Source organism: Pleurodeles waltl, chromosome 1_1, assembly GCF_031143425.1.
Source record: "Pleurodeles waltl isolate 20211129_DDA chromosome 1_1, aPleWal1.hap1.20221129, whole genome shotgun sequence".
NCBI lineage: Eukaryota > Metazoa > Chordata > Amphibia > Caudata > Salamandridae > Pleurodeles > Pleurodeles waltl.
The window spans coordinates 9,953,852-9,969,529 of record NC_090436.1 but is presented as its reverse complement, the minus strand read 5'-3'; the positions used below and the strand labels follow the sequence as shown (position 1 = coordinate 9,969,529).

At 45.0% G+C, this 15,678-nt stretch overlaps 1 protein-coding gene across 1 annotated transcript in view; it reads right to left on the bottom strand.

The window, feature by feature from the left end:
• TTC31 (tetratricopeptide repeat domain 31) overlaps positions 1-15,678 on the bottom strand; it is a 165,111-nt gene that overhangs the window by 2,135 nt on the left and 147,298 nt on the right. Inside the window, exons 11-17 of the mRNA XM_069205761.1 lie at positions 15,076-15,217; positions 12,925-13,029; positions 9,582-9,654; positions 9,081-9,291; positions 8,162-8,236; positions 5,629-5,731; positions 3,755-3,852 (exon numbers count right to left, since the gene is read on the bottom strand). Coding sequence (XP_069061862.1) covers positions 3,755-3,852; positions 5,629-5,731; positions 8,162-8,236; positions 9,081-9,291; positions 9,582-9,654; positions 12,925-13,029; positions 15,076-15,217 — 807 coding nt within the window. The remainder of the gene's footprint in view (positions 1-3,754; positions 3,853-5,628; positions 5,732-8,161; positions 8,237-9,080; positions 9,292-9,581; positions 9,655-12,924; positions 13,030-15,075; positions 15,218-15,678) is intronic.

Below are 15,678 nucleotides of genomic sequence, written 5' to 3'. Positions count from 1 at the left end.
CCTTATATACTTGGAAAAAAGGTTCTTGCAGGGATAATGCCTGGAGCTCACTTACAGGTCTAAGGGAAGTCATTGCAACTAAAAAAGCCACTTTCCAAGACAGCAACTGCAAAGGACAGGAGTGTAGTAGTTCAGAAGGGGGGCCCATGAGCTTACTGAGGGCCTCAGTAAAGTTCCAAGAAGGCACTGGAGGTAGCCTAGGCGGAATCACTCTTAAGCACTTCCATAAAAGCTTGAATGACTGGGACTTTATAAAGAGAAGAATGTCTAAGGTAAGCCGCTATGGCTGCCAAATGTAACCTAATGGAAGTGTACACTAAGTTTGCTTTTTACAAATGAAGACATAAAATTATATTTTGCACCGACACTTTGAAAGGGCGTGCAGTAGTAGACAAAGCATTTCCACTTTGCTGCATAGCATGCCCTAGCAATAGGTCTACGCGCTTCCTTAACAATATCCATACACTCTTGACTTACGTTTAAATATCCAAACTGACTTCAGAAGTCAAACTGCAAGATTCAATTACTTGGGATTTGGGTGCTTCACTTGACCAGGGTTCTGAGTGACAATGTCCAGGTTTTGGGGAAGCTTCTCGTGAGGAACCACTGTTCATTCTAGCTGAGTGGTGAACTATGGCTGCCTGGTCCATGTAGGAACCACCAATATCAACCCGGGGGATGTTTGCCTGAGCTTCCGAACCCAAAATGGAAGAAGAGGGAGAGGTGGAAAAGCGTAGGCAAATATCCCTGAACAGTTTATCCATGGAGCATTACCCTTGGACTAACGGTGTGTGAACCTGGAGGTGAAGTGTGGGCATTTTGCATTTTCATTTGTTGCTAATGGGTCTATACTTGGAAATCCCCACCTTTGGGAAGTAGAGAAATAGGACTTGAGGGTGGAGTTTCCACTCATGGATTTGTTGCCGCATCCTGGTGAGGTCAGCAGAATGGTTGTGTGTTCCTGGGAGGTGTTTGGCTAACAGATAAATAGCGTGCCGAATGGGCCAGTGCCAAACTGTCTTTGGGAGACGAGACAAGTGTAGAGAGTTTGCACCCTCCTCCCTGTTGTGCACATAATACATGGTTGTCATGTTGTCTGTTCGTATGAGGACTACTTTGTTGATGAGATGAATTAACGCTTTGAGTGCTAGTTGAACAGCTAGCAAATATAGATGATAGATGTGTAGAGTTCGATGCATGTGTTCCCAAAGACCCTGGAGTGTGAGATCCTGGAGGTGAGCATCCCACCACGTCTGAGGTGTCCATCGCCAGAATGACCTGTGGAACATGGTCTAGGAAAGGCCGCCCCTTCAAGAGATTGGATTTGTTCCACCACTGCAGAGCGTGATAGGAGAGGTTGTCTACCAACACTAGATCCCGTAGACCAGAGGTCTTCAAACTGGGGGCGGCCCCCCTAGGGGGGCCTCCAGTGATCCCATGGGGGGAGCCAGTCTCTGGTCAAAAAAAACATTTTACAGATAACAGGGATTTGTTTTAAGCGGAAGCATGTTACTGCATTGTTAAAAAGGTAACAGTACTTAACTGCAATGTTTTAATAGGTCTAGCCACATTTAAACATTGAAATCTTTATAAAATAATTGCGAGGAATTCTGAGGGGGGGGGCCAAGCATTTTTATTTTTCAACTGGGGGGGTGCAGCATTAAAAAGTTTGGAGACCACTGCTCTAGACGATCCTGTGCCCGAGACCATTGGCTCAAAAGACCTTCCTGCCGCAGACATATGTGAAGATGGGAATGTGGCATGATGGCAATGGAAGAGGCCATCATGCCTACAAACCTCATGACACATTTTACTGGGACGAAAATGAGAGCGTTGCACCTTAAAATGTTGTATACTTGATGCATTTGGGTAGGCTAGTCCCAACTGTGTGTTGAGAATGGCCCCTAGGTAGGGTTGTATCTGAAGCGGATTCAGGTGTGATTTTTGGAAATTGATTATGAAACCTAGTTGATGAAGCAAGTCTATGGTGACGGCTATGGTGCAGACACTGTGTGAGGGTACTGGCTTTGATGCACCAGTCGTCCAGGTATGGGAAGCCATGAATGTTTTGCCTGTGCAAGTAAGCTGTGACAATTGCGAGGCATGTTGTGAACACTCCTGGTGCTGTTTTGACCCCGACGAGGAGCACTTTGAATTGATACTAGTGTCCTGAGGCATTTGTGATGTGCTGCGTGTATAGGAATGCAAAAGTAGGCGTCCTTTAAACCCAGTGCTGATGGAAAGTTACCTTGCTGAAGCAGTGCAATCACGTCTTGAAGCGCGACTATGTAAAAATGTTCTGATATAATGTAATGATTTACAGGTCTGAGATCGAGAATAGGTCTTAAGGAGCCATCCTGTTTGGGTATGAGAAAGTATAGTGAACATACTCCTGTCCCCTGATGGTGCTGAGGAACTGTCCGCTAGTAAGGCCTGCACTTCCTGCTTGAGCAGAATGACATGTTCCTGTGAAGGATTGTGAGGGGGGGGGACGTTTAGAGGTGTGGAATTGAGCTCTAGAGAGTAACCATGTTGGATAATATCCAACACCCATTGGTCTGTTGTGATATTTTGCCGGTGATGAAAAAAGAGCTGAAGACGTCCTCCTACAACCGGAAGGTAGGTGAAGTGAGTCACTGCTTGGGGACAGTGGAAGAGACTGTAGGGGAGGGTGTTTTTTCCCGGGCCTCTGTTGTTTCCCATATAAGAACCCTTAAAAAATCCTCTATGGGAGGATGAATGGGATTGGCTTTAGCCACACTCCCTCCCGCAACCTCCGATCAGCCGACCTCGCACTAGCCAGTCCCCAGCATCCAACGAGCCACCACAGGAGGCAGGGCCTTCTCTTACCTCGCCCCCACAACCTGGAACTCCCTCCCCACCAACCTCCGCAAAACTAAAGACCTCCTACTCTTCAGAAAAAACCTCAAGACATGGTTGTTCGAGCAGTTGGAATCAAGAAAATGGTGGCTCAAAGGACCTCTATCAAAGTGTGTCGATCCTGGGGCATACACGCTTGAAAGATGGTATGGGAGGTTTCCCGAATGGAAGAGGCCTAAGAAACTGTCTTGAACCGGAGCCCAGTGAAAACACAACCAGACCCAAGAGCAGAAGAAAACAATCTAACAATGGAGCTGATGCCCATGCGTATTACCAGCAAGAGGGGGAGTCATTCTACCTCGTGACTTGAAAGACCTTCCGAAGAAAAACAACTTGCAGCCTTCTGGACCCAACACTAGATGGCAGAAGTATGCAGAGCATGTGTATCTACAGCAACACATGCGATCAAGCACAGCTTTGCATGCTACTTCAAGCTGACAAACTGTGGACTGCAAGAAAAAATGATACTTGCCTGTAACAATTGATTTGCAGGCTCTAGTGCTGTAGGTTCACATGCCTGCCATTGTTACAAATTGTTTCTCTTTGATGATGCCTTCTCCTAAAACCAGAAATTGCAGAACACAGGCCCCACCTTAGATTGCCCCAAGATGGCTGCTATGGCCTGAACTCTTGCCGCTCCTAGGACTTACCCCTGCAGCTGAGTCAAATGTGTAGCTATTAAACTTTCTAACAAGACAAGAATGTTGGATGTTCTAGAAAGTAGCGAATGAACAAGAAAATCGAAGGCATCATTTTCTGCAGGCTGGAGACAATGTGGCATGAGAGCACGACTACCTGTCGACTCCCCTCCCACTCAATTCTTTCCTATCCCAACTTCCCAACGGGTCTGTCCAAACAATGAGCGCTTCCTTACTTTGGCGTTTGTCTTCCGTAGACCCCTGCCAGTGTGGGGGTAGCGTGATCAGGATGTCGCAGCTGCAATACAAACTTGGTTCCCTCAACCTCCGCCCCCTGCAGGAAACCAACAAATGGAGTGAGAAGCAAGCAAGAGTCTAACATCTGAAAAGAAAGTGAGAAGCATGCAAGTTACACCAATAACTTATATAAAGTATTAGATTATGGAATGTTTATAAAGTGCACATAAACAAGTATTTATATGAAAAAACTGAAAAGGACAAAGTGGCCAAAGTGCAGAGGAAAGTTCAAGGTATGGGCCGGAGAGAGATTAGGGGTGAAAGACAATGTTTGTCAAGACAAAATATTCAATCACTAATCCAAAAAGACACCCCACACTGAAGCCAGTCATCGCCAGATGTTATACGACTTGTGCACCTATCCGTGATAGTCGATGAGGCGAGACTTCAGTGCCCTCCTCAACATGCAGTTATGCTGTCTTGAGATACAGAAACTAAGCTACCTGCAGTGCACGTTTAAAATGCCCATAGGTCTCCCATCAACACTACCTGGGTGTGAACTGAGGTAGGAAGGCCTCAATTCTCTTTGTGCAAATCTATGTATCAGCAGTGAAGGCCAAAGAGCTAGGGGATAAGCTAGGCAACTAAGAGAATCACTCTTCATTAAACCCAGCAGAGGAAGGTGAATTCATGGATACCAGGTCGGCTGTTGCACACTGTGCTGGGAGCACTAGTTAACTCATGTTTGAACTCTATAACAATCTTCTTACAGGGCTTCCCAAACAGCCTCTAATAACAGGAGGCTCAAAATGCCAGAGTACTTCTAATGATCACCACACCTTAACAGGAACACATTACAGAGCCCCCAAAGTCAAACATTGTGTATAACAGTAAAAAAAAACATAAAAACCTTCAGGCTGTTGGTACTAATCATTCGCATAATACCAAAATAAAAAAATATCACAGCTGGTCACTTGGGTGTCTCAGTGCCCAGGAATCAGTGTTTGCTGCTTTCTTTATGACCTCTCACCTAGTTCTTTCGGAATCTAAGCAGCCACAATTCCTAAATACAGGATGGATTTAAAAAACAAGACCTAAGGATCCTATAACCCAAATCAATCACCCCAAGCAACAAGGCTGCTCCACCTATAAAACTCCTTAGTGACACCAGTGTCCACAGTCCAGTTAAGTCTTATGATCAGGTCCACACACAAGACAGGGGCGCCAGTTCATACTATGGGCGGATTACGAGCGCTGCATTTAATTGTGATCCTGGGCAAAATCAGTTTGTTTAAGGGTTCTCAATTATAAGTTACAGCACTCGCTAATGGGTATGATAAACCTCCCTCTCCCACAATTTACCCCAGGTACATTTTGCGTGCTCAAGCGAGCCAAAATATTACAAAGGAAATATGATCCTGGAAAATACATGGAGATTTAGGTGCGGACACATCCAATCTTCTCCCAGAGTTTAATAACTTAGGATATGATCAAGTGAGTGGTAGAAGGGAAGATGCGTTCGATTCCCAACAGTCGGGGAAACTATGGCAGAGAAAGCCCCAGTCCGGATGATGGAGGTCATATGGGGGAAACCATGAGAGACAATAAAAGCAAAGACCCGTAAGATTTGGGCAAAAGCACATTGTCAGTCAGAAAGAGAGATGCTGTCAAAGTGACAGAAAATGAGAAGCAGGGAAAAACATCAAGATGAAGAGAAAATGAGAAACTTTTACATGAAAGACAAAAAAAAAAAACGGTATAAAATATTTTTAAAAAAAGCACAAATAAGCTAAAGAAAAGAGATGCAAGGAAAATCACCCAGAAAATACAAACATTGCACTGAAATCAGAAGCAATCTTAAACAGCCTCTCACCTGCAGGGCTGAAAAGGCGGCTTCTGCTGACTCTTTACTTTGGTAGTTTACAAAGGCACAAGTTCTGTCCTGGAGGATCCGAATAGTGTGAATCGCACCAAACCTAGGCAGAGGACAAGACGCAGAGGAAAAGATGACTTGGTATCTTAATTGTCCGCCTCTCCTTAGAACTCTCCTCCCAATTTTGGAAAAAAAACCTTTATAGCACACTATCTTACACAAAAGGCCGCTTGGAGCTCTTCTTCATGACTGCGCTGTGCATTATCCTCCAGTTATTGGGGTCAGAAACAGCCACTCAGAAACAGCTATAGCAACCCCAAAATTGCATCAAGTATAAGTCTACAATGCCCTAGTATGTGGTTAACATTTTCAATTGTTTTTTTTTTTTTTGTTTTTTAGTATTTGCATTGAAACCTTATTTCTATGAATCCAACCTCCCTTCACCAGGAGGGTGGGTGGGTTGCATGTGATCCTAAAAGCGCACACAGCTGCAGAACTAATTCAATAACTTGTTTCTTTTTCTAGGTCACTTGCACAAGCGCTTTGACCGGTTGTAAGAATTGTGGGGTTTTCACTAAACGGCTGCACGCCCACCACTTTCACTCGTTCGTGGGCTTCCCTTTCAAAAAGCCTTTGTTATCATTGGTAAATGCTTTACATTTGTCCCTCTTTGGGGCAGTTTTGTTACCGCCTTGCAGATTGCATACATGGATAATTGTACGACTGCTGATGCGTTTAGTTAACTTTTTCTTTCTCTCCTTCACCCTCATGGCAGCCGTGGCGCTCTGAACCAGCTCGCTTATGTCAACTGTTTTACTTTGCATTTTCAATTTATGTGTCATGAAAAGTCCAGTTAGGAATTTACAATGCCAATAGCTCTAACTCTAGCAAATGCGAGACACACAGGATTGCAAATGCTTGTTTCAGCCTGGATCTATAATAGTTTTGTGATGCGCACCAATTATGTAGCAGTTTCACTGAGGTAAGGAGTTTGGGCCACCTCTGATGCCTTCCCGCCCTGATTGACTGCGGTGTCCCTCAGGGCACCATCCCCGGATAAATTCTCAGTTTTATGTATAATCCTTGGGGGACCTCCTTCGAGATTTTGGTTTTTCGTACCAGTAATAAGCAGACAAAACTCAAGTCTACTTAAAACAAGATAACTCTGAATCTATCAAACATAAAATCTATCTCAAATAGAATGTGATTTAGACTGAACGTCTGCTCCTCGTGTCTAATCTCAATCACACCATTGACCTCTAACTATAATCCCTAAAATAGTAGATATCATTCCACCATTTGCTACTTCTGCTACATTTATAGGGTCCTTTCTCATCCCGATGGCAATCTTAAAATCCCCATCCACGCCGAGGGTCAATATTCTACATTTCACCTTCACAAACATAAGCTCAAACACATTATTTTCTTCCAGGATCAGAAGTCAGTTTGGCTCTGGGAATCTCTCATATGGACTACGGTTCGTCCCAACCAAAAAAAAACAATCTATTCCTCCATTTTTCTTTTCTTGTACTTATTTAACATGCACTTTAGACATCTATTGCTCACAAGCATTTACTTATGACTAACGGTGCTGCTGGCACATTGCTACATTATTCTTGGCACACGTTTATGGTTGTGATGTTGTTTAGATGTTATGAGTACGAACAGTCCATTACACCCCTCTCCATTCTTATGGATCCTGCCTCATTCCAGCTCCGCCCCTTATAATGTTGACAGCTTTTGATCACTGTCCCAGGCTTATTCCTGACATATCTGAAACTGCTGACTATTCTTTGCTCAGTCACACCCACCAGTCAAACCATCAATAACTACTCTGTGCTTTCGAACTGTAAAGCTCTGAAATTCTCAAACACTGCACCGCAACTCATTTAGTGCATCATTACACACTATCACACACCAGAAAACATCTGTCAATTGCCGACAAACCCTGTACTGTTACTATCGTTTGCTGTGTTATGTTTCTAATGAACAGTGAGCTGATTCATAGCTGGTGTTCTCACATCTCACTTATATACAGCGCTTTCCAACTCTGTAGGGTGGTGTTCACGCTACATAATACAACAAACTTGTGAACACTGAATTTCGTTGCCAGAGTGGGTTATTCAAAGGGTCCCTTTCTTAAATGAGGATATTTGGAGTTCTCAACTACATGTGAGTAGTAAAAATACTGTACTAGATTAAAAAAAAAGTCACAGAGCCAGTTTAATAGTAACTGTAATCAAATCAATGAGAGTTCAAGAGGAATTACTCTTCGCCAGTCGCGAGGGACATAAGAGGTGAAGAGAAGACCAGGCCCCCTTATAGTGGAGGACATACTGAGCTCTGAGGGTTAGCGATGAGAAGAGAGCCTCCTTCCACTAGGGAGCCAAAGGTTTAGCTAGAGAGGAGGCAGTCAACCATCAACCACCCAGGAACCAATCAACCAACCAACAAAAGACATACAACCAATATGCCACATTCGCTTACAAACCAAAACACAGTGAGAGCATTTAGCTGGTATCAAAGACCTTACCGCTGGAAATGAGACCGCATGATTTCCATTGTAATCCTAGGGGTGACATTACCCACCCAGACTGGGTACAGCTGGCTGCAAAGATTTAAAAAGTAATGGCTGAGACAAGAAACAGGAAATTCAGGAAAGTACTTTTTTGACAAACTCAAGTGTAGACAAGGCTGATGCTTTGGGAGAGCAGCACTCACTGGGGCAGGTGCTATGGGATACAGATGCAGAACACAGGAAGTCCAGGATGCAATCACAGGCACACAGACAGAGACTGAGGTACTAACTACGGACCAGACCTCAAGAATGAGAGTAATTAAACATTATATTAAGAAAGTTATTAAAAGAACATCAAATGCGGCCCAGCTAGCCCTCTTAAGCACGAGAATCGTCTGTTTCTTATAAGATAACGTACACAATTCCCGCTGAGAGAAGAAACAGAAAGATCCCATTTGGTGCTGTTCCCCTTCTGGAGGCCGACGGCTCCTAGTATAACGCTGCATCTGTATTCAGAGGCATCGACTATTGAATGAGGGGATGCAAACCTGCGAACAGTTTTGCTCTCAGGCTTTCTTTTCTATGAAAGAATACGCCTTATTAATTTGTCACTGTGACAAGTCCAATGGCATTGCTTTATCTTAGACGGGGTCTTATGAACCTTACGATACATGACTCGATTTTACATTATTAAGATGGTTTTCCTGTTAGTTTTTTATTCTCACAGTATTTTTTATAAATTGTAAATATAAGTATAAATAAATACAAAAATGCAAGATACACATTGGAACGGAGGAATTCCCACCTGAATAAACCACAAAATACTTGGTGACCGAGTTGCACAGGCTTCTTTACCCACCCCTTGGGACTTATAAAGCCCTTTATCCCTCCTCACCCAGCATCCCGGCCCTCGTGGCGGACGCCTTCCCCTCACCTGGGTGTAAACGCAGGTTTTGTTGGTGGGACAGCTCTGGCTGGCTCCCTGGTGTTCGTCGGTGGATACTCTGATGCAGGCGAAGCCTTGGACGTCTGCCCAGAGGTAGTTATCAAGACAGCCCCATCTCGTCCTAGTGAGCTTCCGCGAGAACTGTTTAGACTAAGACCACCTAAAGCTGCTTCCACCTTTGCATATTCTTTTTGTTCCACTGCAGAACAAAAACAAGGAAAATAAACTACAAACAAGTAAGAAGCAAGGAGTCCCAACCTCACAAATTAGCAAACACGTGTTACAAAATCCTCCTTCTCAGGAGGAGTCTCTGTTCTACAAACCTGTATAAATTTATAGGCAATATAAGAAATCTGCTATGGTCACACATTGCGCCATCGGTTAGATCAAGCAAGGTCTTTATGATTTAGTTTGCTTTTTTACAATTACGAAATCCAAACCAATTTTTAATTAATCGCCTACAGAATCGCAAAAGAAGTTCTCCCGTACCAGATGAAGACAGACGAAAATCCTGAGGCACTAAATCCGGCATTTTAATTTTGTTTCCAATATTCAACCTGGCCTGCAAAATTTAAAGAGGGATAAGACGTTAGAAAGCACAGTCAGGCACAGAGCACTAGTATGAAGTATTAGAATTCAACACAAACATTTTCAACTACAGAAATTACTAATCCAATTTATGAATATGTGGGAGAAGGGAATAGGTACTTGGGACACTTTGTGTGTTACCAGAAAGGGCACTGAAGGTGCAGTATTTATGAAGCATTAAGCTTCAAGGCGCTGAAGGTGTGCATGAACAGTGCACAGTGCTTACAACAGACATCCAACGTAACCCGGGCTTCCTTGGGTGTCTTTGGGAACTGAAGCCATGTCAGTGTCTACAATCGCAGAGAGGGAGGGATCTCACAGGCGCAGCAGTGAACCACCTAGGACTCACTGCCTTTCATAAAGTTTACATTTATTTTAAACTGAGTACATCAGTCTACAGGCCTCAGAAGGATGAAAAGGATAGTGTGAGACAGCAAGCTCTGTAGTCTGATAGGAAATAAATAAATGGGGGACACCCTCTGGTCTACAGGTCCCAAATGGCCGGCACCCCACTCTTCTGCCGCTCCGTCACCTCAGCTTAAACTTTCTTTGCTCTCAGCTCTTTGCAGAATCCATCTGCATTTGGCCCCACCAAGGAGCTTCCATTCGACCTCTTTAAATCATAGTCCAAATCATGCAGTGTCTTGTCTTCACCCCAACACTTCAAGCCCTGATCTAGTCACTTGTTGGAAAGAAACAGTGCAATACCAACACATTCTCGCAAACACTGTTGATATCTGTTTTCCCACTAGTTTGTAATTGAACTTCACAATATATACAAACACGAAATCACTTTATGGGAAATACGGGTTCTCACCATTACAATACGTGTGAGATACAATAGCACAGTGCGAATTAAAGGTATTCCTCTTAGAACATTTCTAGATGCTCTCAAAGGCATCCGTACCAACTTGCTCACCCTCTCAATTATCAAATAGTAAAGACAGGAACTTTCCCAAATATTTTGATTTCTAGACTTATACTAACAGGCATCAAAAAGTCTGCAGAAGCATCAAAGCTCCTAAGGAGCAAGCCTGAGATACCACATGCATGTAGGCATATCATACACTGTAAGTAGAAATTTCACAAACACTTTGCTGAGCTGCCCACAAATCGTCACACACTGGCGAGCTGAATACTTACAGCTTAATACTGGAGTGTGCTACCTACCTAGGTGGTGGTGCTCCACCCACATACTACAGCTGCAGGCATTCTAGAGTCAGCCACATACCATGTCTCCCTCTCATAGGTACTGCCATGTTGACTTGATAAGTACTTGCAGAACAGGCCACTGCTATACATATGACTTTGAATATCAAGTTTATTTTGTGGAAGAAACCATTTGTCGCCACCACACACTGCTGTATCAGGTAAGGCTCATGTTACTTATCCTGTAAGAATCTGTTCATAGTGTGCACTGCTGTAGATTCACATACGTAGCACAGCCCTGCCATCTAGTGTTCGGCTCAGAGGTTTGCAAGTTGTTTCTGAGAGGCTGCAGCTGAGACTTGATAGCGTTTACTCTCTCTGGAGCCCCCACTTGTCCCCACAACAGATGAAGTGTGATGTCATGGGGACCAAGTCACTGTTTGGAGGTGGCCGCTCACATGATGGAGCCACCAGGAGCCTCTACTGCACGACTCTCCCAGCTTGCAGGTGGGTCCTGTGCTCTGCAGTACTGGAACAAAGCTGAACCTGCACCTGACTCCAAGGCCTTTTGGCAGTGTGGACTAAAGCCCAAGGGCGGTTGGGGCCTTGTCTTGCCTTCTCGCAGTGTTCATGCTTGATGTCGGACTCCCTGAGAAGTTGTGGCCTACCTTGGAGTGAGACTTTTATGGAGGCCTCAGGGGCCAGAGGAGTACTCATGGCCCTTGGTGTGGTCTTCGGCGCCTGTTCCATGTCCTCCATATCCTGGTCATGGCACTCGAGTGCCAGTTATGATACCGGAAGCCCTGCCTGGACAGCCTCTTCCTCTTCTGCGGAGCAGAGGGGATCTTTGCTGAACACGTCATGGGTCCAGGAGGTGTCCTGCTGGTGCATCATCTTGTTCGTCCAGTGTTGCTTCCTCCAGTACTGATGCGTCTTCTTGAATCAGAAGCGGGGCACAATGGAGCGGAGGTATCACAGTGGTGGGGGCAACAGGCGCAGACTGTCCACCTCTTGATTGTGTTCCCCGGGATATTTTAAGTGACAGCAAGGGCAGATCTGAAAGGGGGTCAGTTCCACCAACTACACACCATTCTCTGGTCAATAAGGACCATTCTTGGCCCCCGGGAGGCAGTCAAAACCATGGGGTGTTACGAAGGTTTTCGGTGCTGACAAAGGTAATCACGCCTTGGGTAGACAAAGATACCAGAGCTTGATCGAACCAGACATGATGGGATCAAAAGGCAAAATACAATCTAACATGGAATCTGCACCCATATGAAACGTACCAAGAGTAGGAGTCACAGCACATTGCAGGACTTGAGAGAGTGCTCCAAACAAAAACAATTTGCAAACCTCCAAGCCCAATACTGGATTGCAGGTGTATGCAAAGCACGTGTTCCCAGAGCCACATATGCTTCGAACTTAGTTTTATGCTCCAATATATCTCCTGAATATAACCTTTCATATGGCAAAAGACCTCCCCTATTTGCAGTCTCGTCCTGGTCTATACCAGGCAGCAAGTACAGACTCGCTCAGGCAATCCCGCTGTCATTCAGGCCCGGCCTGTGCCTGGCACAGACGTTTCCCCCAGATGGACTGTATGCTCATCTGCACCTGCTACTGTTGCGGGGTACGACGGAGATTGTGTCGGTGCCACAGCTTGGTGGTTTTACTTTTTTGTACAAGAAAAATGTCCCATAACTAATCCTGTTAATCACTGTGACAAGTTTTTTCAGTGCTTCAGACACACACTTTGGTCGGTTTGGCACAAAAAATATCAAAGTAGGAAAAAAATGGAAAATGCGATCCTGTGACTTCTTTGAAGAAAAACAACTTGTAACACTCCGAGCCCAACACTAGATGTTGGAAGAGATATGCATAGCATGTGTATCTGCAGCTACACATGCCATCGAGCATGTATATATAGCTCTCCACAAACACAGATTAACGAGTCAGTTCATTTGTTATGCAGAGGAGGAGCTCTTATCCTGCACCCGGCTCCATCCACCCACTTCATCTGCCCCTCCGAACACAGGAACCCAAGGCAGCATGTCGTGGCCAGTCGCATATTGCAGATGGCCGGCTCTAAACTTACCAGCTGTATTAGGCCTTCACATTTCTTCAGCTCGACAGCAGCATCCATGTGAGTGCTATCTTCCTGGAGGATGTGTTTAAAAGCAAGGATGGCACTTGTATAATTCTGCAAGAAAAATGAAAACATTAATCAGAACAGCTAGGGCAGTACTATGATTTTATTCATTCAAACAGCCCTATCTACCTTCCCCGTTTTACACAATATTAATACAGTTAATTTTAATTCTCTGTGGTCAGAGTACAGCCATCACCTGACACACAGAGCCAAATCACCAGATCATGCTCAAGAAATTGGGGATCTCTTTCAGAAGGTTCTGTCTCAGAAGCCTCAGAAGTACAGTAAAGGAGGAAATATGGCTGCTGGGGTGTGTGTATGGGTTGCTGGGCGTGGTCTGTTGCCACCAGGGTTACGCCCATCCTCCTGCGACGTCAGACGTGCTACTAGGAAACCTGTGTGTGTTGTCACTGGCTTCAGATTCCTTCCCCCCCCCCCCACCCCTGGGCAACTTACTGTGTTAGCGTTCTCTGTTTCTTCAGTGTTAACACTCTTTCCCCTCTTTGTCTCATCTCATTTTGTATTTGGGAGGTGGAGGGTGCCATGTGAATCCAGGAAACTCTACGCTACTACTGGTAAGTAACCACTTCATTTTGCAGCATGAATCGTTCTCTGGATTCACAAGTTGTGTACGGATTTTGTAGCAGTATCCCTGGTCACTCCTGGGGCAGTGGCAAAAAAAATAGTCTGAGCTTGTAAATAGATGTTCCAGTACTCTTTAGCCAACTTCTGACTCCTTGTTCACATGTATGTCCATGCAATAGTGTTTGGAGGGGGTGTGGCCTGATGCCCATGTGTCCGCCATACATATTTTGTTTAGACGTACATTTGCTATGATGGCCAGGGTCACTCCTTTCCTGCTTGTGGAGTGTGATCTGGGCTTTGGTTCCAAGAGCATGCCAGCGGTATTGTAGCACAACTGGACTGTTTGCACTATCCACCTTGCAATGGTGCTTTGTCACTGGTAAGCCCTTCCTGGAGTCCACAAAGGATATGAAGAACTGGCTTCCCTTTCTGATCTCCCCTGTCCTTCCAATACATCATGAGTCTACGCATGCCAGGTGTAGGCGGTGCCCTTTCCAGTTGCTTCTTTGGTTGTTGGAAGAAGGCCGGCAGTGGAACTGTTTGGTTTATGTGGATTTGTGGTATCACTCTGAGGAGGGCATGACTACTCGGTCCTTGTGTACTTGCAGGTAAGGTTCTTGGTGCTCAGTGCCTGCAGCTTGCTCACCCTGCGCCGTGACAGGACTCATGTAGTCTTGGATGTGGAATGAGTGGTATGCAGGAGCCCAGCATGCCAGCATATTCCCCACAGCTCTCACGGTCAGAGACTGACCCCTGCAGTAGAAGCGAGCGTGCTTGGTCATTGCTTGAAACCTCTTGAGGGTGGGTTGATTCTTGCTCCTGGGAAAACCTTTTCTCTTTCTGGCTTTGTTGAAGGCTTTTCCTGGTTTACAGTGAAAGCTCCAATCCTGGTGTTCTTGTTGCATTGCAAGTAAAAGCTTCAATTTATTGGGGAAAACGACAGGCACCTGCACCCATTCCTGATGCCTCTCTGGACACTTAGATGGGAGACGCTTGTGAAGCCCCTTCTGTAATACAGATGAGCTCCCGCTCAGCCTCGCTGGGGAATAACCTCAAACGCATTGAGAACACGCGGCTAATGTAACTGGCCGAATGTCGTGCCCAGAAGTGTTGACCAATGGCAGAACCATAACTATGCTTTTAACTATGCTTTTGTCAGCATGTATTTTTATATTTAAGTGCACCAAGATTCTGGGTGTGGGCGGGTCTGAAATGAAGAGTGTCCTGCAGGAGAAGGAGAATTGCACATAAGTAACTTTTCCTTAGTGGCCCCTCGTAAGCCTTTTGAGAGTAAGGTTCTTTTGCTTTGTCTCTCCAATCAGAGCTGATAGCTGCGTTTGAATGGAATAGATGTTTAACGTGTCACAGGTCTGACTGGCTTGATATTCCTAAGACTTTATATACGAGGGCAAACTTCTCCCCAAACCTACAATGTACATGCAAGCAACCACAATCCCCACTGTGTGTACACACATATACATACACACACACACACACACACACTCCCATTACCTTCATTCCCATCAGTGACTTTCCTTTGCGGAAATAGCCCTTTAGAAATTGGGGATAAAGACTTATGGACACTTCTGCATCACCCAGTGCTTCGTTAAAACGACCCATACGTTCCCAGCAGTAGGATCTGTTCCCAAACAGCCTGGGGAAACAGGAAAATGGAGCATTATTATGTTAGCGGAAGGACAACTATGCCAGTTCAGTGCAAGATATTACAGTCTACGAAAACAATTATTAAGTAAGGCTTTCTTGCAGCATCCCAAAGGATCATCTTTATTCTCCATCAAACCCATCCTCACTACCAAGCAAATAACACATCCTGGTGCAACCCTTAGACCCATAACAAAGTCTTACTAATAGAAAACAATGCAACTTAAAAATCATAAGCCTTTCTTGTACTAGAGCCACTTCCTGAACAGCTATCAGCATCCTTCCATATTGCAAACTATGTGAAGAACTGCCATGCAAGAATCAAGACCTACACTGCAGGCAGTTCCTGCTGTGTATCCAAGTCATTCCCTGTCTCAAGTGCACAGAAACCCAAAGTTTCATGAACGCAACCCATGCCCCAGACTGCCTGGGCCTTGGATCGCGACCCTCAAA